The sequence below is a fragment of the Streptopelia decaocto genome, assembly GCF_964273445.1.
Source record: "Streptopelia decaocto genome assembly, chromosome: 26".
In the NCBI taxonomy this organism is placed as follows: domain Eukaryota; kingdom Metazoa; phylum Chordata; class Aves; order Columbiformes; family Columbidae; genus Streptopelia; species Streptopelia decaocto.
The window spans coordinates 255,918-280,801 of record NC_138681.1 but is presented as its reverse complement, the minus strand read 5'-3'; the positions used below and the strand labels follow the sequence as shown (position 1 = coordinate 280,801).

The following is a 24,884-nucleotide window of genomic DNA, read 5'->3' as shown; positions in this document are numbered from 1 at the left end:
AGTTCTGAGGAACTTAATACCAAGCCAAACAAGTTTCTGTTCCCAGGGGATCTTCACAAAGACACTCCTAATTTAGGGATTATTTACATGTCTCTGTAGCTAAAGTGCTAGGAGAGCACAAACCTCAGTACTAATACCTGTGTCTAGGATTGCATATGTATTTTACCCCTTTACTATTTATTTTACCAGACACAGCAGTGCAACATATTTATGCATGTGGAAGTTAACCTAAAAACAGTTGCTGATGTTTTGAGGTCTGAGATAAGAATAAAAGTGAATTTGTGGTTTCTTGAGATAAAGAACTCCTAAGTGATCAGGCCAAGAATTAGAAGCAGTCAGGAAAGATCCTGTATCAATAAGATTTGTTCTTCAGACTCTTCCAAAGAAGTGTTACCATTTGATATTGTCTTGTTAGACTGGACTTGTAATACTCTTTCTTTTCTTCTTCCCCCATGTCAAAGCAGCAGTATCTTAAGTGTTTGTCCTAGTTGTGGCTCAGCCTTTGTACACAGCCATAACTCTTTTCAGTCCTTCCCGACTCTTTACAGGGTTCTTCAGCGTCCTGCCCTTTTAGCAGCAATTGTCCTTCTCTCATTTTGGGCCTGGTGAAAATTGTGTGTGTATTCCTGAAATTCTTCATGATTTCCAACAGTATTTACCTTGCCGAGGGTACAAAGGACTGCATTATGTAAATTCAGCTTAATCTCCTTTAATAACACCAGGCAGATCCAAAAGGGTTTTGAAAGCAGAATAAATTCTTCTGAATTAATCATTCTAGTGTTACTAGAAATTAACTTGTCCAAGATTATTTTAAGATGAAAGAAATTTGTGGTCAGATATACACGCCACAAGATAAGGAAGTGAAGCAGTAATAAACACAAATACTGAGGTAAAAAGAACATGTAATCAGTAGTGGCTCATAAATAACTTCATACACAAAGAATGCACCAAGTTGTTGGGCAGCTTGGGACTCAGTATAAAAACCTGAGCAACTCAAGGCTCTTCCATCCATTTCTCTTGCCTTCTTTGCCTTGGTGAATAGGGTGAGTCCGAACTCATTTATTCTCTCTTTACATGCTGAACTTTTGCCTTGATGATTTTGTAGCTTTTCCTCACTAATGTTGTAATACATTCAACCTTTTTTCCTCTGGGGGAGGAAAGGGTTTTCATATGAAAGAGGAAGCTTTCTGTTGGTGATCAGTTATAAAAAATCATTGAATAAAGCAGTTAGCCACAAGTTAGACTGTTAGGTCTATCTAATCGGCTTTGGGATCCAAACAAATTTTCAGGTCCTGTCGCTGAACAAAAAATACCTGTAGTCCGCTCTTGGGTCTTTTCAGAGTAGTGTGCTGCTCTGTGGAAAATTCAGCTAAGGTCTGAAGAGCAGGAGAACACGGGGATACTGGCAGTCCTGGGTCACCAGCCCTCCATATAGAAAGCAATCATACCATGCCTGCCTTTGAAACTCAATTTGTAGTTCTTCTGCAGGGAAGGAGTGACCTTTAACCCGTTTCTTCTCCATCCTCCAAATAACTGCACTCTAGCAATTCTGAGATATGGTAGTGATTTAAATATTAATATCAATACACAAAAATAAAAGTGTTTCTGAATTCAGCTGCCTGTCATTTTACTTCTTACTGAACAAATTTTAAGTGCTTAGATTTCTATTTTCCACTTTCTAAAACTAGGAGAAGGACATCCAAGATGGACCATGCATGGGAATGAAATGGGAAAGGCTATTTGCTATACTAGGATGTTTGTCATCATCGAGCATTTAGCAAAGAGGCAAGCCTTACAGCAGGAATAATGAGCTGAGTCTTACCCATTCCAGCAGAGCACCTTCACCTCAAAGCTACAGTCACCCCACATTTCTCCAGGATACACAGAGCCCTAACAGTTTTCCTGTGTGCAGCAGCAACTGCAAGGGGAAGTGGTGAAAGTGCCTTCTCCCAGGGCAGTATAATGGCCATGTGGTTCGGGCATCCTCTGCAATGTGGGCAAGAGGCTTTCAGCGCCCGCGTGTACACTGCTTCCTGTGCGAGCTGACTAACCACAAAGGCTTCAGGATAAGTTCCCAACTGAGACGCACCGGTGCTATCCTCCCCAGCAGTCTCCTTTAAGAAATTGCAAGCTCAACCCTGCTTTCAAAGTACTCTGGATCTGGTGAAAAATGTCATCTTTCTCCCCATGGAATCTCTTTTTAGTCTGTCATATACTACCCTTGTCAGAGAATTTCACCTGCACAGAGTTTTGGTTAAATATTTGTATTGCATTTATTTATGGTTTTGTGTTTCAGATTTATCTCCACCACATAGACATGTCCTGCTACGACCTGTGCCAGCCCTGTGGCCCAACCCCGCTGGCCAACAGCTGCAACGAGCCCTGTGTCAGGCAGTGCCAGGACTCAACAGTGGTGATCCAGCCCTCTCCCGTGGTGGTGACCCTGCCCGGACCCATCCTCAGCTCCTTCCCCCAGAACACCACCGTGGGATCCTCAGCATCTGCAGCTGTCGGGAGTGCTCTCAGTGCTGGAGGGGTCCCCATCTCCTCTGGCATTTCCCTGGGATTTGGAAGCTTTGGCTATCCAGGCCTGGGCAGTGGCTACAGCCGGCCCTACCGTCGCTACAACACCTACCGCAGTGGCTTCTACGGGCCATGCTGAAGCACAAGGAGCAAGCAGGAAGAAATGACCTGGAATGCTGAAGCAGGACCGAAGGCAGGACTGAGCTCAGGGCCATGGCTAGATGTCAGACACCCACAACCTGAAGTTAATGAAGCTGCGGGAGCTTGGCATCTCCTCAAACCAGGGCTTCGCTTGTCTTTTGTTATGCTTTACTTTGTATTTCTAATCAAATGTCTTGTTCTCTTATGCTTTTTTGTACTTCATAATGAGTAGGTAAAAAAAATGTAATTATTAGAAATTGTTCTGCATGGCTGAATTAGTACAGTTCACTTGAACAATGAAGAAGGAAGATCTCGTTTTGCTGAGTATGTCACTGCTGGAGGGATGAGTGGGCACTGTCCTTAGCGGACCATGGAAATGTATTCCTTACACTTTGCATTGCTTCCTTCCATTCCTCAGCCTCATTAAATTTGTGCTGCATCATACTCTGAGTCTGCCCGTGTTTCTTTCATCTCCCAGCTGCTCTTCCAGACTGCCAGTGGTGAAACGTATCCCTTTGGAAGTCATCAGTTCCAGAAACAACTGTGCAAATAACTTCATGCCAGTTGCCAAAGGAAATGGGTCAGATTTCGGTTGAATAAAAAAGTTTTTATTTTGTCTATACCAGTAAATCAAGCCCAAGACAATTTATCAGAGGCTGGAAAGTGGTGATGTTCACCTGCAATGGGGATGTCTCCTGTTTTTGCATAAGGAGGAAATCTCAAATCAAGCAAGCTGCTTCTGTTTGCACTTTAAAGGCCCTTCACCTACTCTACCATGGAGATTGAAAAAGACCCTTTAAATATTGCTATTTCATGAGAAAATACTTGTTTTGAGATGCTTGTCTTAGAAGAGGGATGAGAATGGGGGAACAAGCTGAATGGGGCAATAGCTGAATTGCAGGGAAAAACTCACTGAGGGGAATACAGTTTCTCCTTATCCTTCTGCAGGTGTAGAAAACAACAGCATCTACGTAGAAAAGAAGGCAGAGGGATGCAGCAGGAAAATCTACAGGGGCATGGGGAACACTGGAAATTATAGGGACAAACCTTTTTCTGAAGCACTACCTCGACTTATCTGTTCATAGCTTGCTGCACGAATAGTGTGTATGTGCTGTTACCTGGGCAACCTGGAAGAAGATTGTGGCTCTGTTTACTCATCTGTGATACTTAGGAAAACCCTTGGAAAGAAGGGAGGCATCATGCTTTTCCTGAGCACAGCTGAACTTGCTCAGGGTAGAGGTTGTGGGAGAGAAGCAGCAGATGGTGCACCCCTCTGAGTGCACCCCAGAGCTTTGTGACAGGTGCAGCACCTCTTGCCAGCTGAGATCAGGCCCTGCTAAGTCTGGGAGGGGATGAAGAGAAGGGTATGTGGTATTTTTGCAAGGGAATTTGCCTTCAAATTTGCTGGCCTGGACAACACTTCTGGGAGAAAGATATTAAAAGATTCTGAGCTATAACCCTTACTCAGTGTGTCTTTATAAACTGACTGCTATTCGTTGTGTCTAGTACATCTGAACTTTATTGGGCATTGCTTTGTTCTAGCTGCGTCATCTGTGTTGTAAAAAAGGGTGTTCAGAGACTGGGAGCTTTGGTCCCCGAAGAAAGAAGATTTGAAAAGCTCTACCTGCAGGCTCTGGATGATTCAGTGTCCTGTCATCCCACATGGCTCACAGCCTGATATCTGTGAAATGTCTTGCTTGGAGTCTTTGTCTGTGTCTGTAAGACTGATGCTCAACTCTAATTAAAGCCAGGGAAAGATGCTGACAAAGTTATATTGACTACAGTCATTTAGTGGAGCTAAATTAAAGGAGGCACATAGTTACATGAAAGAATAATTTTAAGGTGCAGGTTTTCTTAATAAACAACCGAAGAGCATGGAAAGTTAGCAGTTTGATGTTATAATACAAGAAAAGGTTGGTCTGAATTTAACATGTAATATATTTTTTTGCAATCTCAACTGAATCTGTTGCTTGATCACAGGGGGTGCATTCCAAAGAAGTCATCATTCATTTGCAGGTGTTGCAAAATAACTTTCTCTTACGGAGGTCAGCCTGCATATCTAACACAGGAAGTTGGTCCTGTAGGAAAAATAGTAACGTTAGTTGTTTTTGCAGGACACCAAGTCTTTGGTACTCCTGTCAGTGAAGATGTATTTCAATATCAAATTTTGTAAAGCTGAAACCAGAATTGTAGCTTCTGTCTTGCAATCAGGGGTGAGGGAAGAGTCAGGAAGGTTCTAAAGAGCAAGAGCTTTTATTGCTTTCTCAGGCTGCCCAGTCTGACATACTCTTGCACATTTTATTAGCTAGTTCCTGCAGTTGTTGGGGTTTTGTTGTTGTTGCTTTTATTTCTTTCCCATATAGCTGCATTAGCACTAGTGAAATAGTTTTGTTTACTGTTTATTGTCTGGACTTATCCTGGCATTGGATGAAAGCCACAATCCATGGTGTCTCTTTCATCTTTTTCTTCGCACCCTTTAAATGTGCCTGGCTCTACATTCTGACTCCACCTTCCCAAAAAGGGCATGAGTGAAAATGCAGTTTGGTTAGGAATTTTGTCTGCTTTTTAGCGGTTTTGGTCACACTGGCCCATGGGAGTACCACCTGCTGCCAGAGCAAGAGCTTTTAAGTCCTGAGTGTGCAATTTGATCCCTGATAAGTGACCATGAGATTTAGGATTACTACTACTCTTTGTAATATTCCAACAAGCACTATCTCAAAGGTTTCAGCTCCTAGAAGAGTAGATTGAGACAGCCAGGCTAACTCGACATGTGAGCACCTTCAGGAGAGGACTTGTGACTCTTTTTATCATCACCATACCTTTTGATGAATTTGTTTTCAAAACCACATGCTTCTCTTATGATCAATAGTTAGTTATTGCTATAGAGGAACATGTTTTTCACATTTTCATACTGTGTATGCACATACTGTGTCTGTGGGTAAGAGCGTTGGGGAAAGACTGGTAAATCCATCAGTTATCCATCTAGTAAATCTGTCCAGTGACTGAAGAATGGAATGGGATTTTTAATATGCCATTTTGTGCAAATACTGATTTGTATTTTAAGTAAAAAAATGAAAGGACTCTAGCTTGTGACACCATATGATGTGAGGAAGTTTGTGAAGTTTATTAGTAGTCCTGGTCACAAATCTGGAATGCCCATCATGTTCAAATAGTGTCACATAGCTTCGCATTTTCTGATTATGCGTTATTTGCATGTCTGAGCCATTGATGAAAATGTGTTCTGAACTTTGAAGGCTTTTGTTCTTCAAAAGCATACAATCACCATGTATTTCACAGGAGAACTTCATGAAGATACAGCTCAGAGATAATTTGCGTGTCTCTGCAAATTCTCTCTTCGCATTAGGAGAGGAGAGACTGGAATACTGACCCGTGCTCTAAAGTCTGCTTATGCATCGTATGCAATTACTTTTTAATCTAGAAATTGTCTTTGAAAAAGAAATTGAAATGTTGCACACTGTGATGTTCTTTAAGACCATGCAAAATGAAGACAACTATTTGCTTTTGAAAGAGGAAAAAAGAACAAGAATATTACAAACTTCTGTGAGTAGCTACCATTAATTTGGAGTATAAATTTGTATAATAGTGCAAGACACAGTAGAGGAAAAGAGTAATTTAATGGCAAATGTAAAACTGTTTGGCAACTTTATGATGCCACAGGTAAGCTTCTGCAAATCTTTGAGTGCCAGTGTTTCTGAACAGCCTGAAATTCACATGCATCCTCAATCTGACCTGAATCATTTTCTTGGAGTTTGACGTAGGAAGAAAGCTAAAACTAGTAGACTTCTTAGATTAAGGACTTTGACACTCAGTTTCCAAATTGAAGATCTCTGTCTCAAATTCCTTCCTGGAATCATAGTACTTTAGTATAAAATGAATAGATCAGACTGCTGATACTCTTTCATCCTATCTCCTGAGTCAAGAAAGTAAAACGATGTATTCCCCCACATAATCTGTTTTCCAGTAGGCACCTTCAAGACTGGTTGACTGTAATCAGCTCTGCAAAGTGCTTTCTGTAACAAAATTATTTTCTGAATTTCTGTGGCTGTGTGGCTATTTAAGAGGAATTTTGCAAACCTGCAGACGAATTCAGAGTCAGAAACAGTAGCTTCTGGCCTTTCCAGAGTGAGATGTGTCAAAAACTTATGCTCTCTATGAACAGGGAAGGGGGATTTCACAGGGGAGTTCACATAGATCTTTCCTAATATATATATTAATCTGGGTCAACGTACATCACATATATTGTGCCTAGGATGTGAAATAATTCCTTTAGTAACTCAGATGAGTCAGTTGAGCTGACCAGGAATTACCTGGCCACATAAGATTTTAAGACAAAAGAAACCTCTGTAGTGGAATGCAAACATTATGATGAGAAAGTTAAATCAAGGCAATAAATACAAACAGTGAGGAAATAAGTAAATCATCAGCTTGGAGTGTTTTGCATACAAGAAGTCTTTAACGATTGGTTGGTAAATAACTACATGTACAAAGTATGTCTCAGTTCCTCAGGCACTCTAGAACACAGTATAAAAGCCAGCTCAGAGCAAGCTGCTGCCATCCACTTCTGCTTTATTCTCCTTGGTGAATAGGGTAAGTCTGAATCTGCTTAGTATCTTTCAGTGTCCTGAATTGTTGCCTTCATTGTATTTTATTTTTGCACTGTTTTGTCTGAGGTTTATGCTCTGTACCAGTGTGTGTGGAAGACCTGCATGTAGCTCTTTCTGTAAAGAAGGTAACTGTTCTTTGAAGGGTGGCAAGTGCTGGACACAGGACTTCAGACTCATTTTTCGTTTATGTCACTGAAGTATTCAGTTCCAGGATGTTCCAATCTCTGCATGCAAATTGCTCAGCAATCAGAAGTAGGTGTGGAGAATCTGTACAGAGATTTGGGCTTTCTCAAAGCTTTTTTCTGTAGATACATGAGTAAGCAGGCTCAGATTTTCAAAGGTCTGCTGAGCAATGTTGAAAGCATACTCCTCCTTACACCAGAATACTATGAAAATAATCCTCCATTTCTAAGCACTTTGAGACTAGAAATATTTCAATAATCTCCTTCTAAAATGCTCTGAATACTTTGGTACTGTTACTGCATACCTGTTACTGAAATATTGATAGTAAAGCTTCTACCTACTCTGTTTATGAAATGATTTTGGAAATGGTCAACTTCCATTCCTCCACCTTCAGAAAAAGTCAGAAAGCTGCTTTCTCTGTAAGACTCGTGTAAGAGGTAATAAGCAGAAAGAAAAGGGCATGATTAAACAAGAATTAGGCAGAATATTTGTTGTTTTGCTGTTTAAGGGACAAGCCTGTCTGTGGGGAGGATAACAGTTCCCTTTCACAGGTGGGTGTCACATTATTCAGGTTATACTTCTCACTTCTAGCTGCTGTTGTGGGGTGAAATTTCCCCGAGCTGTATCATATAGGAGATCACAAGCCTTGTTCCTTGCTTCCCACCTACTACAGGGCTGCACTCATCCTGAAGGAGTGTTGTGGGAAATGAGCTATCAAAGACTGCTCAGAACAGGCAGAGCAACAAGCTGTCCTCTGCAGCACCAAGGAGTTTAAGTTTCATTGAAATCTCCTTTCAACCTAAGACATTATTCCATTCTCCACAGTCTCTAGCTAGCTTCTTGCACTCTCCATCATCTTAGCAGCTTAATTACATGACTATAATTATAATTTCTGTCTTGTGTTTACTTCCTTCCCTGTGTTTCAGACTTAGTTCCATTCTGCAGACATGTCCTGCTATGATCTGTGTCCTCCCACCACCTGCAGCCCAACTCCACTGGCAAACAGCTGCAACGAGCCCTGCATCAGGCAGTGCCAGGACTCGACGTATGTCATTCAGCCCTCCCCTGTGGTGGTGACCCTGCCTGGCCCAATCCTCAGCTCCTTCCCCCAAAATACCACCGTGGGATCCTCAGCTTCTGCAGCTGTAGGGGATGCTCTCAATGCTGGGGGAGTCCCCATCTCCTCCGGCAGCTCCTTGGGACTTGGGAGCCTTGGATATTCAGGTCTAGGTGGCCTTCATGGGAGGTCCTACCGTCGTTACAACCGGTGTGGGCCATGATAAAGTCTTGGGGAAAAACCACAAAGGAAAAACCAGAAACTTAAAAGTGTGATCCGGATGCAGGACTGAGCTCATGACCATGGCCATATGCTTGCTGACCACCCTCAGCTTTTTCCTAAGCTAATGGGACTGCAGGAGCTTGGCATTTCTGACTTAATGCCTTTCTCTGTTATCAATGAGGTGAAAAATGTAACTTCTGTTGTTGCATGTAGAAGCTGGATGCCCAGCTGTCAAGCATTGCCTTGAAATGGATGATGAGTTTTGCCCATATTCAACCCCATTGCTTTCTTATGCTGTACATTTTTAAAAAATATATTTCTCAGGCATTAAATCTATGGTGGATCATAATATCTGTCTTGCAATGTTCTTCCTCTCTCTTCCTCTTTGGGGCCTTCTCTAGGATAAATTTACCTGCATGTAAATTGTCAGTACCGGGCAGCTCTACGTTTAAATCTTACCATAGCAGTTAGTAAAGAGGTAATCACAGATAAATGCAATAAATTAGCACTATCCCTTTTTTGGTAGGGTATATTTTCCTTTAGTCACACTTCTTCAAGTACAATATGAAAGAATCATTCTTGACTAACAATCAGCAGGGGAAAACAGGGGTCCAAATGTTCTTGATACCATAAAACAATAGTAGCCAAGAGGACAAGGGGAAAGATCCACGAATTGTAGAAATGGGATTTCAGAAGGGTTTATGAACTGCTTTTTTTCTGCTGGTGTTGGGGATGGAAACTGGATACTAAAAGCTGAACTTCACAACCTCTAAGACTGTTAACAAAGCCACACTTAACAGGGGGATAAACAGAATTCTTATTGTTATATGCAGCAGAACTTTAATGAGAATGCAAGTTATAGGAAAACAAGACAAACCTCTCCTGAATTGACAAAGTTTAAAATCCACACACTTTTTAAATTAGTCCATGAAAAATATCCTCAACCAGCATAAAATGAGAACTAAAATAGGAAGAGTGGACATAGTTAATCCAAAGAAAAAGCAGATGGATGCTTTGAGGAGAGGAACCAGGGGTATTCCAGCTATCTTTAGCCTGGCCCACAGCTGCTGCAGAGGAACCGGCTGTACTGGTGGAAGGAGTATGGGCTGCACTACCCACTGCTGAGCATGGAGAAGGCTGAAATCCCATAGCCAAGAGGGGCCCTGGAGTTATACAGGTAACTGGAGGGGCTCCCCAGTCCAAGCTACTGCAAAAGGAAAAAAGCAGTGGAAACTAGCAGAGCTGGTGCTGCTCCCATGTGGAGAATACTGGTCGAAAAAGCCCTGCCAGAGACTGTCTTGCTTTTGCTTTCCCCCAGCTCCTGCAAGTCCCACTGAAAGGCTCTCTCTCCCATGCCTGTTGGCTGCCTGCATGACCCCTCTCCAAGAACTGCCTGCCCTACCAGCCCCTGGGCATCTCAGAACCAGCATATGACCTTCCTCAGATGGTGTGCTCTGGCTCCCAGGGTCTTCCCAGAGTGGGACAAGAAAAAAAGGAGACATAACTGGGATGCAGAAAAACTTCACTGTGCCCAGAGGAGCAGAAGATTGCCATAGCAGAGGGCCAGGAGGACAAGCGCTTGCAGACTTACCCTGTTCCCTGGGGAGAAGGCAGCCAGAGCAGTGCTTGGGAGAGCCTGGCCATGGCAGAGCTTTTATAGCAGCGCTGCTGTGGCTCAGTACCAGCTGGGCCAATCAGCAGAGGCAGCACTCCCTCCTGCCTACACCTATGGGGCTGGCCACCTCCTGCCCCTCCCTGAGTCAGCATCCCCTTGCCAGACCAGCACATACCACTTGCCAGGCTTTCGAGCCCTTTGTGCTCTGTGGGCTAAATGACAGCAAGCACCCCCCAGCTTTTGAGTACCTGCTCAGCAAATAAATGTTTCCTCATGTCCAGTCTAAACCTTCCCTACTGCAGCTTTGAACAGTTCCCCTGTGTCCTCATGCTGGATCCCAGCGAGAAGAGAGCAGCATCTCCCTATCCAATTCTCCTCCTCACGAAGCTGTAGAGGGCAGTGAGGTCAGCCCTCAGCCTCCGTTTCTCCCGCTCTCCAGCAATCGATGGCCATTGCCCAAGTGTGGGCTTCACCACGGGGTCTTTGTCCAGCCTCCTCTGCGTGGGCACCCGGGGATGCTGCCGTGCTTCTGCGGAGCACCAGAGCTGGAGGAGCTGCTGCTGCTCCCAGGCGGGAAAGGCCAGGCAAAGGAGTCCTGCCAGCACGTTTCCCGCTCCCTTCCCTCTGCCCTTTCCCCAACTCGTGCAAGTCCTACCAAAAGGCTCTCTCTCCCCTGCCCGCTGCCTGCAACCTCCCTCTCCCAGCACCGCCCACCCTCACCTCTCTGGGCATCTCAGCACCAGCATTGGCCCTCCATCTGCTGAAGGGCACTTGCCCCCAGGCTCTTTGCTACGTGGGACAAGGACGGAGGGAGACATGACTGGGATGCAGGAAAACTTTATTTTGCCCAGAGGATCAGCAGAGATCGTCAGAGAGATGGTGGACGAGACCCAGAGAGGCTGGCTGCCATGGGTGGCGGGAGGCAGGGGCATCTTCTCAAGAGCATGGCTTCTTGCTCCAGATGCCCCCTTCGTGCAGCATTGCAGCTCCCGAGGACGTGGTCCATCAGGCCTGCAGAGCCGTTGGGGTCCAGGTCCTAGCTGGTCTGACAGCTGGGCAGAGAGGGAGGAGAGCAGAGAGCAGGAGCAGGGAAGGGCGGAGGCTGTTGGGCACTGCCAGCTGCCCAGGCATTGTCTGGGGCTGGGGCTGCTCAGCACTCCTCAGTGCCCCGTGCCTGCCAGCGCAGCCCTGCGTGGCTGGCGTTGGCCTTGGCGTTTGGGCTGGGGGCAGCGCCGGGGACTCTGGGGCTGGGTCTAGCAGGGCCCACAGTTGTCCCACAGCCTCCTGCTGTAGCGGGGCAAAACGCAAGGGCTGCAGGCGGGAGAAGCGTAGGAGGGTCTGCCGAAGGTGCAGAGGCCCCCGGAGCCCTGGGTGGCGCCGGCACCGTAGAGGCCCCCCAGCCCCAGGGAGCCCCCAAAGGCGGGCGCTCCGGAGGAGCCCACCACGGCTTGCTGGGGGAAGGAGCTGAGGATGGGGCCGGGGAAGGTGACGACGACGGGGGGCGGCTGGATGAAGGCCGTCGAGTCGGGGCACTGCCGGGCGCACAGCTCGTTGCAGCTGTCAGCGATGGGCTGGGGGACGGCCACGCTGGTTGGTGCTGGGCGCAGGTCGGAGCAAGACATCTTTGCGTGGGATCGAACGGTGCTCTGCAAGAGGGCAGAGATTGCAAGTGAGCAGCAGAGGGGAGCGCCCGAGGCGGACGGGCCGCAGCAGGGGGCCAGGAGGACAAGCGCTCGCAGACTTACCCTGTTCCCTGAGGAGAAGGCAGCCAGAGCAGTGCTTGGGAGAGCCTGGCTGTGGCAGAGCTTTTATAGCGGCCCTGCTGTGGCTCAGTACCAGCTGGGCCAATCAGCAGAGGCAGCACTCCCTCCTGCCTACACCTATGGGGCTGGCCGCCTCCTGCCCCTCCCTGAGTCAGCATCCCCTTGCCAGACCAGCACATACCGCTTGCCAGGCTTTCGAGCCCTTTGTGCTCTGTGGGCTAAATGACAGCACGCATCCCCCTGCTCGGGGATGTAGAAGGCAGGAGATGGCCGTGCTGCTGCAGCTCCTTGCGGCCTGACTGGTGCTCTGCTGCAGGGAAACCTCTGCCCTGTGCCCACAGCCAGGCTCTGCTGTGAATCGAGCCGGTGGCCAGGGCGAGCGGGGCCAGCCCAGCCAAGGGCTGCTGGGGCTTTGGCGTCAGCCGGCGCTGCCGGCTGCCCGGCACCCCGAGGGCAGCCCCTGCCCAGCACCATCGCCCAGCAACGGGCTTCCCAGGAGACTTGCAAGGGGCCCGCGGGGCTGGGGCAGGCCTGGAGTGAGCCTGTGCCACTTCAGCACGGCTCGGGGTCTGTGCTCCTTGCAACACGCGCGTTGCGGAAGAGCACAAGGGGTCTTGCTCCCCCAGACTTGCAGAGGTCCACGGCCAAGGCCTGCAGGCAGATGGAGGCCGGCTGTGTTGGGCTGGCGAGTGATACATCGTGCTGAGCAGGCAGTGCCCGAGAGGAGTGCCTTTGATTTGGCGTTTCGTAACCTCGCGCCTCTGTAGATAATAGCTCCACGGTGCACGTCATGCGGTCGCTGGCGTGCGGGAGACCCTGGTCTTCCCTGTGGCTCTGCGAAGCAGACACGGGGCCACGCCGAGAGACCAAGCCCTTGCAGAAGAGCTATGGCACGCAGGGCGCTTGCAGTCAGCCTTTGTCACGCCGTGTGCCCTCTTTCACACAGAGATAATGAAAAGACGGTGGGGCTAATTGGGCCCGTGAGGTGGCAGCTGGCAAGCGTCTGAGTGGGGTAATTGCAGGGGCTGATAGAGCGGGTTGGGGCTGGAGAGGAAACGACATCAGCAAAACAGCCCCGTGCCACGCAGGGAGAAGGCAGGGGCTCGGCCAGCGCAGGACACGTGCCTCCAGCGCGGCCAGCTCCTCCCCCCACTCTCTGCTGTGGCATAAAAGCGCTGCCCTCGCTGTGCATGGGCATCCGCTGCTCCTGCCTCGCTCTGCTCAGGAAAAGGGTAGGTGGGTGCCTGCAGGTCTCTGCCTCCTGTAGCTGAGGCCGCTGTGGGGTATCCCTGGCCAGGAGAGCTCTGCCAGCGGCGGGCGTGCTGGCAGCCGCCTTGGATGGCCAGGCTGGGCTGAGCCACGACGCGAGGAGGAAGGAGCCCCGTGGCCAGGCCACGCAGAGCCGGGCCCTGCACAGGCTCTCTGCGAGGGCTCGTCTGCCCTCTGTTTGCAGAGAGAGATGGCAAGGAGAGGGCTACAGAGAGCAGGGTGCTGAGGGGGGCTGGCTGGGCAAAGGGCAAACAGTGGGCAGCGCGGCAAGGGGGTGGCCCTGGTCCCTCCAGCTCCAGGACAGCCAAGGGAACAGGGCAGTGCTGAGCCGGGGAGGCTTCTCCGCATGCATGACAGCTGTCCTTGGGGCCGTGTCTTTCAGGCTCATCACTCTCGCACAAAGATGTCTTGCTCCGACCTGCGCCCAGCACCAACCAGCGTGGCCGTGCCCCAGCCCATCGCTGACAGCTGCAACGAGCTGTGCGCCCGGCAGTGCCCCGACTCGACGGCCCTCATCCAGCCGCCCCCCGTCGTCGTCACCTTCCCCGGCCCCATCCTCACGTCCTTCCCCCAGCAAGCCGTGGTGGGCTCCTCCGGAGCGCCCGCCTTTGGGGGCTCCCTGGGGCTGGGGGGCCTCTACGGTGCCGGCGCCACCCAGGGCTCCGGGGGCCTCTGCACCTTCGGCAGACCCTCCTACGCTTCTCCCGCCTGCAGCCCTTGCGTCTTGCCCCGCTACAGCAGGAGGCTGTGGGACAACTGTGGGCCCTGCTAGACCCAGCCCCAGAGCCCCCTTGGCTCCTGGGCCACCTCGGCCTCACGCCTCCACTCCTTTCCTGCCTCTCTCCTCCTCGCCCCGTCCCTTGCCCAGATGCGCGACTCTACCATCGTCCCTCAGGGCACTCGTTACTCTCTGCAATGGCTGCTGCCTGGGATAGGAAGCCTGAAGGAACAGCTCTCTTGAAGCCTCCAGGGACAACCTGCCTGCCTCTACCTTCAGTGTCTTTCTCCAGTGGTTCCTTTCCTGCACTGCAATAAAACAAGCTTGCATCCAACACCTGCCTCTCCTCCTTTTCTTTCAGAGCCCGGTGTGGGCTGCAGGGCTCCCCTTGCCGTGCACGTGAGCCCCGCCAGCCAGACCAGGGCAGTCTCTCAGCCACAACAGTACCAGGCTGAGTTCATTTTGAGACACCCCACAACCCCTGCAGCTCTGGCCACACACGGTCCCGCAGTTGAGCTCCAAGAGTGCCCCCTGAATGCAGGCTGCTCCCCTGTCTGCGGGACACGCGGCATTTGCAGACCTCCAGTGTCAGCGCGCATGAGCCTGGCTGCCCCAGGGGCTGGCAGCCCCCCGGGAAAATGCTTGCATGGGATCCAGCCACTTTGTTCCTCCGTGGCTCTGCTCCAGGCCCTGGAGAGAAAGCAAACGGGAGGCTTCTCCTGCCTCTTCTCCCTCCCCTTCCTGCTCCCGTCCCTTTTCCTCTAGTTTTCTTCCTCTTCTCCTTCCCCTCCTCACACCCAGCATAGACCAACTCACTGGCTGCTCCTCCCTTCTCGGCTACAGACGTTCAGTCCCAGGAATCACAGCCTGATTCGTGTGGCAGGAGCTTCGCAGGGCATGTTGCCACACTGCTGCCTCCAGCAGCCGCACCCAGGGCTGGCTGCCCAGCGCCGTGTCCAGTGAGCTTTCGCGTGTCTCTGTGGACGGGAAGTCCACAACCTCCTGGGGAAACCTGTGCAACTGCTCGGTCTCACTCACACGGAAAAAGTGGCCTGGCACGTTGAGGCAGAGCCTCCTGCCTTTCACCTGGTGCCCATTGCCTCTTGTCCTGGAACTGGACACCTCAGAAAAGAGCCTGGCTCCATCTTCTCGATGCCTTCCCTTCAGGCACGTGTGCAGCTTGGTGAGAAACACTCTGAGCCTCCTCTTCACCGGGAGCCAAGGTCCCAGCTCTCTCCAGAGGAGACGTGAGAGTAGAACAGGATCTTTCCCTTGGAAGGGACCTAGAAAGATCATCTAGTCCAACAGCCTGACTTCTCGAGGGATGACCAAACTGTAAAGCAAATCATCAACAGCATTTTCTAAAAGCCTCTTAAACATCGAGAGGCCTGGGGCATTGACCACCTCTCTGCAAAGCCAGTTGCAGCTTTTGAGCACCCGCTCAGCCAAGAAATGTTTCCTCATGTCCAGTCTAAACCTTCCCTACTGCAGCTTTGAACAGTTCCCCTGTGTCCTCATGCTGGATCCCAGCGAGAAGAGAGCAGCATCTCCCTATCCAATTCTCCTCCTCACGAAGCTGTAGAGGGCAGTGAGGTCAGCCCTCAGCCTCCGTTTCTCCCGCTCTCCAGCAATCGATGGCCATTGCCCAAGTGTGGGCTTCACCACGGGGTCTTTGTCCAGCCTCCTCTGCGTGGGCACCCGGGGATGCTGCCGTGCTTCTGCGGAGCACCAGAGCTGGAGGAGCTGCTGCTGTTCCCAGGCGGGAAAGGCCAGGCAAAGGAGTCCTGCCAGCACGTTTCCCGCTCCCTTCCCTCTGCCCTTTCCCCAACTCGTGCAAGTCCTACCAAAAGGCTCTCTCTCCCCTGCCCGCTGCCTGCAACCTCCCTCTCCCAGCTCCGCCCACCCTCACCTCTCTGGGCATCTCAGCACCAGCATTGGCCCTCCATCTGCTGAAGGGCACTTGCCCCCAGGCTCTTTGCTACGTGGGACAAGGACGGAGGGAGACATGACTGGGATGCAGGAAAACTTTATTTTGCCCAGAGGATCAGCAGAGATCGTCAGAGAGATGGTGGACGAGACCCAGAGAGGCTGGCTGCCATGGGTGGCGGGAGGCAGGGGCATCTTCTCAAGAGCATGGCTTCTTGCTCCAGATGCCCCCTTCGTGCAGCATTGCAGCTCCCGAGGACGTGGTCCATCAGGCCTGCAGAGCCGTGGGGGTCCAGGTCCTAGCTGGTCTGACAGCTGGGCAGAGAGGGAGGAGAGCAGAGAGCAGGAGCAGGGAAGGGCGGAGGCTGTTGGGCACTGCCAGCTGCCCAGGCATTGTCTGGGGCTGGGGCTGCTCAGCACTCCTCAGTGCCCCGTGCCTGCCAGCGCAGCCCTGCGTGGCTGGCGTTGGCCTTGGCGTTTGGGCTGGGGGCAGCGCCGGGGGCTCTGGGGCTGGGTCTAGCAGGGCCCACAGTTGTCCCACAGCCTCCTGCTGTAGCGGGGCAAGACGCAAGGGCTGCAGGCGGGAGAAGCGTAGGAGGGTCTGCCGAAGGTGCAGAGGCCCCCGGAGCCCTGGGTGGCGCCGGCACCGTAGAGGCCCCCCAGCCCCAGGGAGCCCCCAAAGGCGGGCGCTCCGGAGGAGCCCACCACGGCTTGCTGGGGGAAGGAGCTGAGGATGGGGCCGGGGAAGGTGACGACGACGGGGGGTGGCTGGATGAAGGCCGTCGAGTCGGGGCACTGCCGGGCGCACAGCTCGTTGCAGCTGTCAGCGATGGGCTGGGGGACGGCCACGCTGGTTGGTGCTGGGCGCAGGTCGGAGCAAGACATCTTTGCGTGGGATCGAACAGTGCTCTGCAAGAGGGCAGAGATTGCAAGTGAGTAGCAGAAGGGAGCGCCCGAGGCGGACGGGCCGCAGCAGGGGGCCAGGAGAACAAGCGCTCGCAGACTTACCCTGTTCCCTGAAGAGAAGGCAGCCAGAGCAGTGCTTGGGAGAGCCTGGCCGTGGCAGAGCTTTTATAGCGGCCCTGCTGTGGCTCAGTACCAGCTGGGCCAATCAGCAGAGGCAGCACTCCCTCCTGCCTACACCTATGGGGCTGGCCGCCTCCTGCCCCTCCCTGAGTCAGCATCCCCTTGCCAGACCAGCACATACCGCTTGCCAGGCTTTCGAGCCCTTTGTGCTCTGTGGGCTAAATGACAGCACGCATCCCCCTGCTCGGGGATGTAGAAGGCAGGAGATGGCCGTGCTGCTGCAGCTCCTTGCGGCCAGACTGGTGCTCTGCTGCAGGGAAACCTCTGCCCTGTGCCCACAGCCAGGCTCTGCTGTGAATCGAGCCGGTGGCCAGGGCGAGCGGGGCCAGCCCAGCCAAGGGCTGCTGGGGCTTTGGCGTCAGCCGGCGCTGCCGGCTGCCCGGCACCCCGAGGGCAGCCCCTGCCCAGCACCATCGCCCAGCAACGGGCTTCCCAGGAGACTTGCAAGGGGCCCGCGGGGCTGGGGCAGGCCTGGAGTGAGCCTGTGCCACTTCAGCACGGCTCGGGGTCTGTGCTCCTTGCAACACGCGCGTTGCGGAAGAGCACAAGGGGTCTTGCTCCCCCAGACTTGCAGAGGTCCACGGCCAAGGCCTGCAGGCAGATGGAGGCCGGCTGTGTTGGGCTGGCGAGTGATACATCGTGCTGAGCAGGCAGTGCCCGAGAGGAGTGCCTTTGATTTGGCATTTCGTAACCTCGCGCCTCTGTAGATAATAGCTCCACGGTGCACGTCATGCGGTCGCTGGCGTGCGGGAGACCCTGGTCTTCCCTGTGGCTCTGCGAAGCAGACACGGGGCCACGCCGAGAGACCAAGCCCTTGCAGAAGAGCTATGGCACGCAGGGCGCTTGCAGTCAGCCTTTGTCACGCCGTGTGCCCTCTTTCACACAGAGATAATGAAAAGACGGTGGGGCTAATTGGGCCCGTGAGGTGGCAGCTGGCAAGCGTCTGAGTGGGGTAATTGCAGGGGCTGATAGAGCGGGTTGGGGCTGGAGAGGAAACGACATCAGCAAAACAGCCCCGTGCCACGCAGGGAGAAGGCAGGGGATCGGCCAGCGCAGGACACGTGCCTCCAGCGCGGCCAGCTCCTCCCCCCACTCTCTGCTGTGGCATAAAAGCGCTGCCCTCGCTGAGCATGGGCATCCGCTGCTCCTGCCTCGCTCTGCTCAGGAAAAGGGTAGGTGGGTGCCTGCAGGTCTCTGCCTCCTGTAGCTGAGGCCGCTGTGGGGTATCCCTGGCCAGGAGAGCTCTGCCAGCGGCGGGCGTGCTGGCAGCCGCCTTGGACGGCCAGGCTGGGCTGAGCCACGACGCGAGGAGGAAGGAGCCCCGTGGCCAGGCCACGCAGAGCCGGGCCCTGCACAGGCTCTCTGCGAGGGCTCGTCTGCCCTCTGTTTGCAGAGAGAGATGGCAAGGAGAGGGCTACAGAGAGCAGGGTGCTGAGGGGGGCTGGCTGGGCAAAGGGCAAACAGTGGGCAGCGCGGCAAGGGGGTGGCCCTGGTCCCTCCAGCTCCAGGACAGCCAAGGGAACAGGGCAGTGCTGAGCCGGGGAGGCTTCTCCGCATGCATGACAGCTGTCCTTGGGGCCGTGTCTTTCAGGCTCATCACTCTCGCACAAAGATGTCTTGCTCCGACCTGCGCCCAGCACCAACCAGCGTGGCCGTGCCCCAGCCCATCGCTGACAGCTGCAACGAGCTGTGCGCCCGGCAGTGCCCCGACTCGACGGCCCTCATCCAGCCGCCCCCCGTCGTCGTCACCTTCCCCGGCCCCATCCTCACGTCCTTCCCCCAGCAAGCCGTGGTGGGCTCCTCCGGAGCGCCCGCCTTTGGGGGCTCCCTGGGGCTGGGGGGCCTCTACGGTGCCGGCGCCACCCAGGGCTCCGGGGGCCTCTGCACCTTCGGCAGACCCTCCTACGCTTCTCCCGCCTGCAGCCCTTGCGTCTTGCCCCGCTACAGCAGGAAGCTGTGGGACAACTGTGGGCCCTGCTAGACGCAGCCCCAGAGCCCCCTTGGCTCCTGGGCCACCTCGGCCTCACGCCTCCACTCCTTTCCTGCCTCTCTCCTCCTCGCCCCGTCCCTTGCCCAGATGCGCGACTCTACCATCGTCCCTCAGGGCACTCGTTACTCTCTGCAATGGCTGCCGCCTGGGATAGGAAGCCTGAAGGAACAGCTCTCTTGAAGCCTCCAGGGACAACCTGCCTGCCTCTACCTTCAGTGTCTTTCTCCAGTGGTTCCTTTCCTGCACTGCAATAAAACAAGCTTGCATCCAACACCTGCCTCTCCTCCTTTTCTTTCAGAGCCCGGTGTGGGCTGCAGGGCTCCCCTTGCCGTGCACGTGAGCCCCGCCAGCCAGACCAGGGCAGTCTCTCAGCCACAACAGTACCAGGCTGAGTTCATTTTGAGACACCCCACAACCCCTGCAGCTCTGGCCACACACGGTCCCGCAGTTGAGCTCCAAGAGTGCCCCCTGAATGCAGGCTGCTCCCCTGTCTGCGGGACACGCGGCATTTGCAGACCTCCAGTGTCAGCGCGCATGAGCCTGGCTGCCCCAGGGGCTGGCAGCCCCCCGGGAAAATGCTTGCATGGGATCCAGCCACTTTGTTCCTCCGTGGCTCTGCTCCAGGCCCTGGAGAGAAAGCAAACGGGAGGCTTCTCCTGCCTCTTCTCCCTCTCCCCTTCCTGCTCCCGTCCCTTTTCCTCTAGTTTTCTTCCTCTTCTCCTTCCCCTCCTCACACCCAGCATAGACCAACTCACTGGCTGCTCCTCCCTTCTCGGCTACAGACGTTCAGTCCCAGGAATCACAGCCTGATTCGTGTGGCAGGAGCTTCGCAGGGCATGTTGCCACACTGCTGCCTCCAGCAGCCGCACCCAGGGCTGGCTGCCCAGCGCCGTGTCCAGTGAGCTTTCGCGTGTCTCTGTGGACGGGAAGTCCACAACCTCCTGGGGAAACCTGTGCAACTGCTCGGTCTCACTCACACGGAAAAAGTGGCCTGGCACGTTGAGGCAGAGCCTCCTGCCTTTCACCTGGTGCCCATTGCCTCTTGTCCTGGAACTGGACACCTCAGAAAAGAGCCTGGCTCCATCTTCTCGATGCCTTCCCTTCAGGCACGTGTGCAGCTTGGTGAGAAACACTCTGAGCCTCCTCTTCACCGGGAGCCAAGGTCCCAGCTCTCTCCAGAGGAGACGTGAGAGTAGAACAGGATCTTTCCCTTGGAAGGGACCTAGAAAGATCATCTAGTCCAACAGCCTGACTTCTCGAGGGATGACCAAACTGTAAAGCAAATCATCAACAGCATTTTCTAAAAGCCTCTTAAACATCGAGAGGCCTGGGGCATTGACCACCTCTCTGCAAAGCCAGTTGCAGCTTTTGAGCACCCGCTCAGCCAAGAAATGTTTCCTCATGTCCAGTCTAAACCTTCCCTACTGCAGCTTTGAACAGTTCCCCTGTGTCCTCATGCTGGATCCCAGCGAGAAGAGAGCAGCATCTCCCTATCCAATTCTCCTCCTCACGAAGCTGTAGAGGGCAGTGAGGTCAGCCCTCAGCCTCCGTTTCTCCCGCTCTCCAGCAATCGATGGCCATTGCCCAAGTGTGGGCTTCACCACGGGGTCTTTGTCCAGCCTCCTCTGCGTGGGCACCCGGGGATGCTGCCGTGCTTCTGCGGAGCACCAGAGCTGGAGGAGCTGCTGCTGTTCCCAGGCGGGAAAGGCCAGGCAAAGGAGTCCTGCCAGCACGTTTCCCGCTCCCTTCCCTCTGCCCTTTCCCCAACTCGTGCAAGTCCTACCAAAAGGCTCTCTCTCCCCTGCCCGCTGCCTGCAACCTCCCTCTCCCAGCTCCGCCCACCCTCACCTCTCTGGGCATCTCAGCACCAGCATTGGCCCTCCATCTGCTGAAGGGCACTTGCCCCCAGGCTCTTTGCTACGTGGGACAAGGACGGAGGGAAACATGACTGGGATGCAGGAAAACTTTATTTTGCCCAGAGGATCAGCAGAGATCGTCAGAGAGATGGTGGACGAGACCCAGAGAGGCTGGCTGCCATGGGTGGCGGGAGGCAGGGGCATCTTCTCAAGAGCATGGCTTCTTGCTCCAGATGCCCCCTTCGTGCAGCATTGCAGCTCCCGAGGACGTGGTCCATCAGGCCTGCAGAGCCGTGGGGGTCCAGGTCCTAGCTGGTCTGACAGCTGGGCAGAGAGGGAGGAGAGCAGAGAGCAGGAGCAGGGAAGGGCGGAGGCTGTTGGGCACTGCCAGCTGCCCAGGCATTGTCTGGGGCTGGGGCTGCTCAGCACTCCTCAGTGCCCCGTGCCTGCCAGCGCAGCCCTGCGTGGCTGGCGTTGGCCTTGGCGTTTGGGCTGGGGGCAGCGCCGGGGACTCTGGGGCTGGGTCTAGCAGGGCCCACAGTTGTCCCACAGCCTCCTGCTGTAGCGGGGCAAGACGCAAGGGCTGCAGGCGGGAGAAGCGTAGGAGGGTCTGCCGAAGGTGCAGAGGCCCCCGGAGCCCTGGGTGGCGCCGGCACCGTAGAGGCCCCCCAGCCCCAGGGAGCCCCCAAAGGCGGGCGCTCCGGAGGAGCCCACCACGGCTTGCTGGGGGAAGGAGCTGAGGATGGGGCCGGGGAAGGTGACGACGACGGGGGGTGGCTGGATGAGGGCCGTCGAGTCGGGGCACTGCCGGGCGCACAGCTCGTTGCAGCTGTCAGCGATGGGCTGGGGCACGGCCACGCTGGTTGGTGCTGGGCGCAGGTCGGAGCAAGCCATCTTTGCGTGGGATCGAACGGTGCTCTGCAAGAGGGCAGAGATTGCAAGTGAGTAGCAGAAGGGAGCGCCCGAGGCGGACGGGCCGCAGCAGGGGGCCAGGAGAACAAGCGCTCGCAGACTTACCCTGTTCCCTGAAGAGAAGGCAGCCAGAGCAGTGCTTGGGAGAGCCTGGCCGTGGCAGAGCTTTTATAGCGGCCCTGCTGTGGCTCAGTACCAGCTGGGCCAATCAGCAGAGGCAGCACTCCCTCCTGCCTACACCTATGGGGCTGGCCGCCTCCTGCCCCTCCCTGAGTCAGCATCCCCTTGCCAGACCAGCACATACCGCTTGCCAGGCTTTCGAGCCCTTTGTGCTCTGTGGGCTAAATGACAGCACGCATCCCCTGCTCGGGGATGTAGAAGGCAGGAGATGGCCGTGCTGCTGCAGCTCCTTGCGGCCAGACTGGTGCTCTGCTGCAGGGAAACCTCTGCCCTGTGCCCACAGCCAGGCTCTGCTGTGAATCGAGCCGGTGGCCAGGGCGAGCGGGGCCAGCCCAGCCAAGGGCTGCTGGGGCTTTGGCGTCAGCCGGCGCTGCCGGCTGCCCGGCACCCCGAGGGCAGCCCCTGCCCAGCACCATCGCCCAGCAACGGGCTTCCCAGGAGACTTGCAAGGGGCCCGCGGGGCTGGGGCAGGCCTGGAGTGAGCCTGTGCCACTTCAGCACGGCTCGGGGTCTGTGCTCCTTGCAACACGCGCGTTGCGGGAAGAGCACAAGGGGTCTTGCTCCCCCAGACTTGCAGAGGTCCACGGCCAAGGCCTGCAGGCAGATGGAGGCCGGCTGTGTTGGGCTGGCGAGTGATACATCGTGCTGAGCAGGCAGTGCCCGAGAGGAGTGCCTTTGATTTGGCATTTCGTAACCTCGCGCCTCTGTAGATAATAGCTCCACGGTGCACGTCATGCGGTCGCTGGCGTGCGGGAGACCCTGGTCTTCCCTGTGGCTCTGCGAAGCAGACACGGGGCCACGCCGAGAGACCAAGCCCTTGCAGAAGAGCTATGGCACGCAGGGCGCTTGCAGTCAGCCTTTGTCACGCCGTGTGCCCTCTTTCACACAGAGATAATGAAAAGACGGTGGGGCTAATTGGGCCCGTGAGGTGGCAGCTGGCAAGCGTCTGAGTGGGGTAATTGCAGGGGCTGATAGAGCGGGTTGGGGCTGGAGAGGAAACGACATCAGCAAAACAGCCCCGTGCCACACAGGGAGAAGGCAGGGGATCGGCCAGCGCAGGACACGTGCCTCCAGCGCGGCCAGCTCCTCCCCCCACTCTCTGCTGTGGCATAAAAGCGCTGCCCTCGCTGAGCATGGGCATCCGCTGCTCCTGCCTCGCTCTGCTCAGGAAAAGGGTAGGTGGGTGCCTGCAGGTCTCTGCCTCCTGTAGCTGAGGCCGCTGTGGGGTATCCCTGGCCAGGAGAGCTCTGCCAGCGGCGGGCGTGCTGGCAGCCGCCTTGGACGGCCAGGCTGGGCTGAGCCACGACGCGAGGAGGAAGGAGCCCCGTGGCCAGGCCACGCAGAGCCGGGCCCTGCACAGGCTCTCTGCGAGGGCTCGTCTGCCCTCTGTTTGCAGAGAGAGATGGCAAGGAGAGGGCTACAGAGAGCAGGGTGCTGAGGGGGGCTGGCTGGGCAAAGGGCAAACAGTGGGCAGCGCGGCAAGGGGGTGGCCCTGGTCCCTCCAGCTCCAGGACAGCCAAGGGAACAGGGCAGTGCTGAGCCGGGGAGGCTTCTCCGCATGCATGACAGCTGTCCTTGGGGCCGTGTCTTTCAGGCTCATCACTCTCGCACAAAGATGTCTTGCTCCGACCTGCGACCAGCACCAACCAGCGTGGCCGTGCCCCAGCCCATCGCTGACAGCTGCAACGAGCTGTGCGCCCGGCAGTGCCCCGACTCGACGGCCCTCATCCAGCCGCCCCCCGTCGTCGTCACCTTCCCCGGCCCCATCCTCACGTCCTTCCCCCAGCAAGCCGTGGTGGGCTCCTCCGGAGCGCCCGCCTTTGGGGGCTCCCTGGGGCTGGGGGGCCTCTACGGTGCCGGCGCCACCCAGGGCTCCGGGGGCCTCTGCACCTTCGGCAGACCCTCCTACGCTTCTCCCGCCTGCAGCCCTTGCGTCTTGCCCCGCTACAGCAGGAAGCTGTGGGACAACTGTGGGCCCTGCTAGACGCAGCCCCAGAGCCCCCTTGGCTCCTGGGCCACCTCGGCCTCACGCCTCCACTCCTTTCCTGCCTCTCTCCTCCTCGCCCCGTCCCTTGCCCAGATGCGCGACTCTACCATCGTCCCTCAGGGCACTCGTTACTCTCTGCAATGGCTGCCGCCTGGGATAGGAAGCCTGAAGGAACAGCTCTCTTGAAGCCTCCAGGGACAACCTGCCTGCCTCTACCTTCAGTGTCTTTCTCCAGTGGTTCCTTTCCTGCACTGCAATAAAACAAGCTTGCATCCAACACCTGCCTCTCCTCCTTTTCTTTCAGAGCCCGGTGTGGGCTGCAGGGCTCCCCTTGCCGTGCACGTGAGCCCCGCCAGCCAGACCAGGGCAGTCTCTCAGCCACAACAGTACCAGGCTGAGTTCATTTTGAGACACCCCACAACCCCTGCAGCTCTGGCCACACACGGTCCCGCAGTTGAGCTCCAAGAGTGCCCCCTGAATGCAGGCTGCTCCCCTGTCTGCGGGACACGCGGCATTTGCAGACCTCCAGTGTCAGCGCGCATGAGCCTGGCTGCCCCAGGGGCTGGCAGCCCCCCGGGAAAATGCTTGCATGGGATCCAGCCACTTTGTTCCTCCGTGGCTCTGCTCCAGGCCCTGGAGAGAAAGCAAACGGGAGGCTTCTCCTGCCTCTTCTCCCTCCCCTTCCTGCTCCCGTCCCTTTTCCTCTAGTTTTCTTCCTCTTCTCCTTCCCCTCCTCACACCCAGCATAGACCAACTCACTGGCTGCTCCTCCCTTCTCGGCTACAGACGTTCAGTCCCAGGAATCACAGCCTGATTCGTGTGGCAGGAGCT

At 54.9% G+C, this 24,884-nt stretch overlaps 7 protein-coding genes across 10 annotated transcripts; 4 read left to right on the top strand and 3 right to left on the bottom strand.

Annotated features, from left to right (window-relative positions):
- Positions 1 to 888: 888 nt before the first annotated feature.
- Positions 889 to 3,092, top strand: KRTAP13-2 (keratin associated protein 13-2). Of its 4 annotated transcripts, none has more exons than XM_082072938.1 (2): positions 889 to 1,043; positions 2,297 to 3,092. In XM_082072938.1, the coding sequence occupies exon 2, from the start codon at positions 2,318 to 2,320 to the stop codon at positions 2,660 to 2,662; it is 345 nt and encodes a 114-aa protein (XP_081929064.1). In that variant the 5' UTR covers positions 889 to 1,043; positions 2,297 to 2,317; the 3' UTR covers positions 2,663 to 3,092. The 4 variants fall into 4 exon arrangements, with proteins under 4 accessions (XP_081929064.1, XP_081929063.1, XP_081929061.1 ...); XM_082072937.1 differs by lacking the exon at positions 889 to 1,043 and adding an exon at positions 1,986 to 2,163; XM_082072935.1 differs by lacking the exon at positions 889 to 1,043 and adding an exon at positions 1,986 to 2,203.
- An 8,527-nt stretch (positions 3,093 to 11,619) lies between these two features.
- On the bottom strand, positions 11,620 to 11,988 carry LOC309450219 (scale keratin-like; the record flags this gene model as incomplete). The annotated part of the gene is made up of 1 exon (XM_082072952.1): positions 11,620 to 11,988. The coding sequence occupies one exon, from the start codon at positions 11,986 to 11,988 to the stop codon at positions 11,620 to 11,622; it is 369 nt and encodes a 122-aa protein (XP_081929078.1).
- A 1,813-nt stretch (positions 11,989 to 13,801) lies between these two features.
- LOC309450213 (scale keratin-like) lies at positions 13,802 to 14,170 on the top strand (the record flags this gene model as incomplete). The annotated part of the gene is made up of 1 exon (XM_082072946.1): positions 13,802 to 14,170. One exon carries the CDS (start codon positions 13,802 to 13,804, stop codon positions 14,168 to 14,170), a length of 369 nt encoding a protein of 122 aa, XP_081929072.1.
- Positions 14,171 to 16,558: 2,388 nt separating this feature from the next.
- On the bottom strand, positions 16,559 to 16,927 carry LOC309450210 (scale keratin-like; the record flags this gene model as incomplete). The annotated part of the gene is made up of 1 exon (XM_082072943.1): positions 16,559 to 16,927. One exon carries the CDS (start codon positions 16,925 to 16,927, stop codon positions 16,559 to 16,561), a length of 369 nt encoding a protein of 122 aa, XP_081929069.1.
- Positions 16,928 to 18,740: 1,813 nt separating this feature from the next.
- On the top strand, positions 18,741 to 19,109 carry LOC309450218 (scale keratin-like; the record flags this gene model as incomplete). The annotated part of the gene is made up of 1 exon (XM_082072951.1): positions 18,741 to 19,109. One exon carries the CDS (start codon positions 18,741 to 18,743, stop codon positions 19,107 to 19,109), a length of 369 nt encoding a protein of 122 aa, XP_081929077.1.
- Positions 19,110 to 21,499: 2,390 nt separating this feature from the next.
- Positions 21,500 to 21,868, bottom strand: LOC309450222 (scale keratin-like; the record flags this gene model as incomplete). The annotated part of the gene is made up of 1 exon (XM_082072955.1): positions 21,500 to 21,868. One exon carries the CDS (start codon positions 21,866 to 21,868, stop codon positions 21,500 to 21,502), a length of 369 nt encoding a protein of 122 aa, XP_081929081.1.
- Positions 21,869 to 23,681: 1,813 nt separating this feature from the next.
- LOC309450217 (scale keratin-like) lies at positions 23,682 to 24,050 on the top strand (the record flags this gene model as incomplete). The annotated part of the gene is made up of 1 exon (XM_082072950.1): positions 23,682 to 24,050. The coding sequence occupies one exon, from the start codon at positions 23,682 to 23,684 to the stop codon at positions 24,048 to 24,050; it is 369 nt and encodes a 122-aa protein (XP_081929076.1).
- Positions 24,051 to 24,884: the final 834 nt, after the last annotated feature.

Coding starts and splice junctions, on each gene's coding strand:
- KRTAP13-2 (XM_082072935.1), top strand. CDS start 2,171: ATGTCATCTTTCTCCCCATGGAATCTCTTTTTA. Junction 2,204..2,296: donor CCCCATGGAATCTCTTTTTA/GTCTGTCATATA, acceptor TTTGTGTTTCAG/ATTTATCTCCACCACATAGA.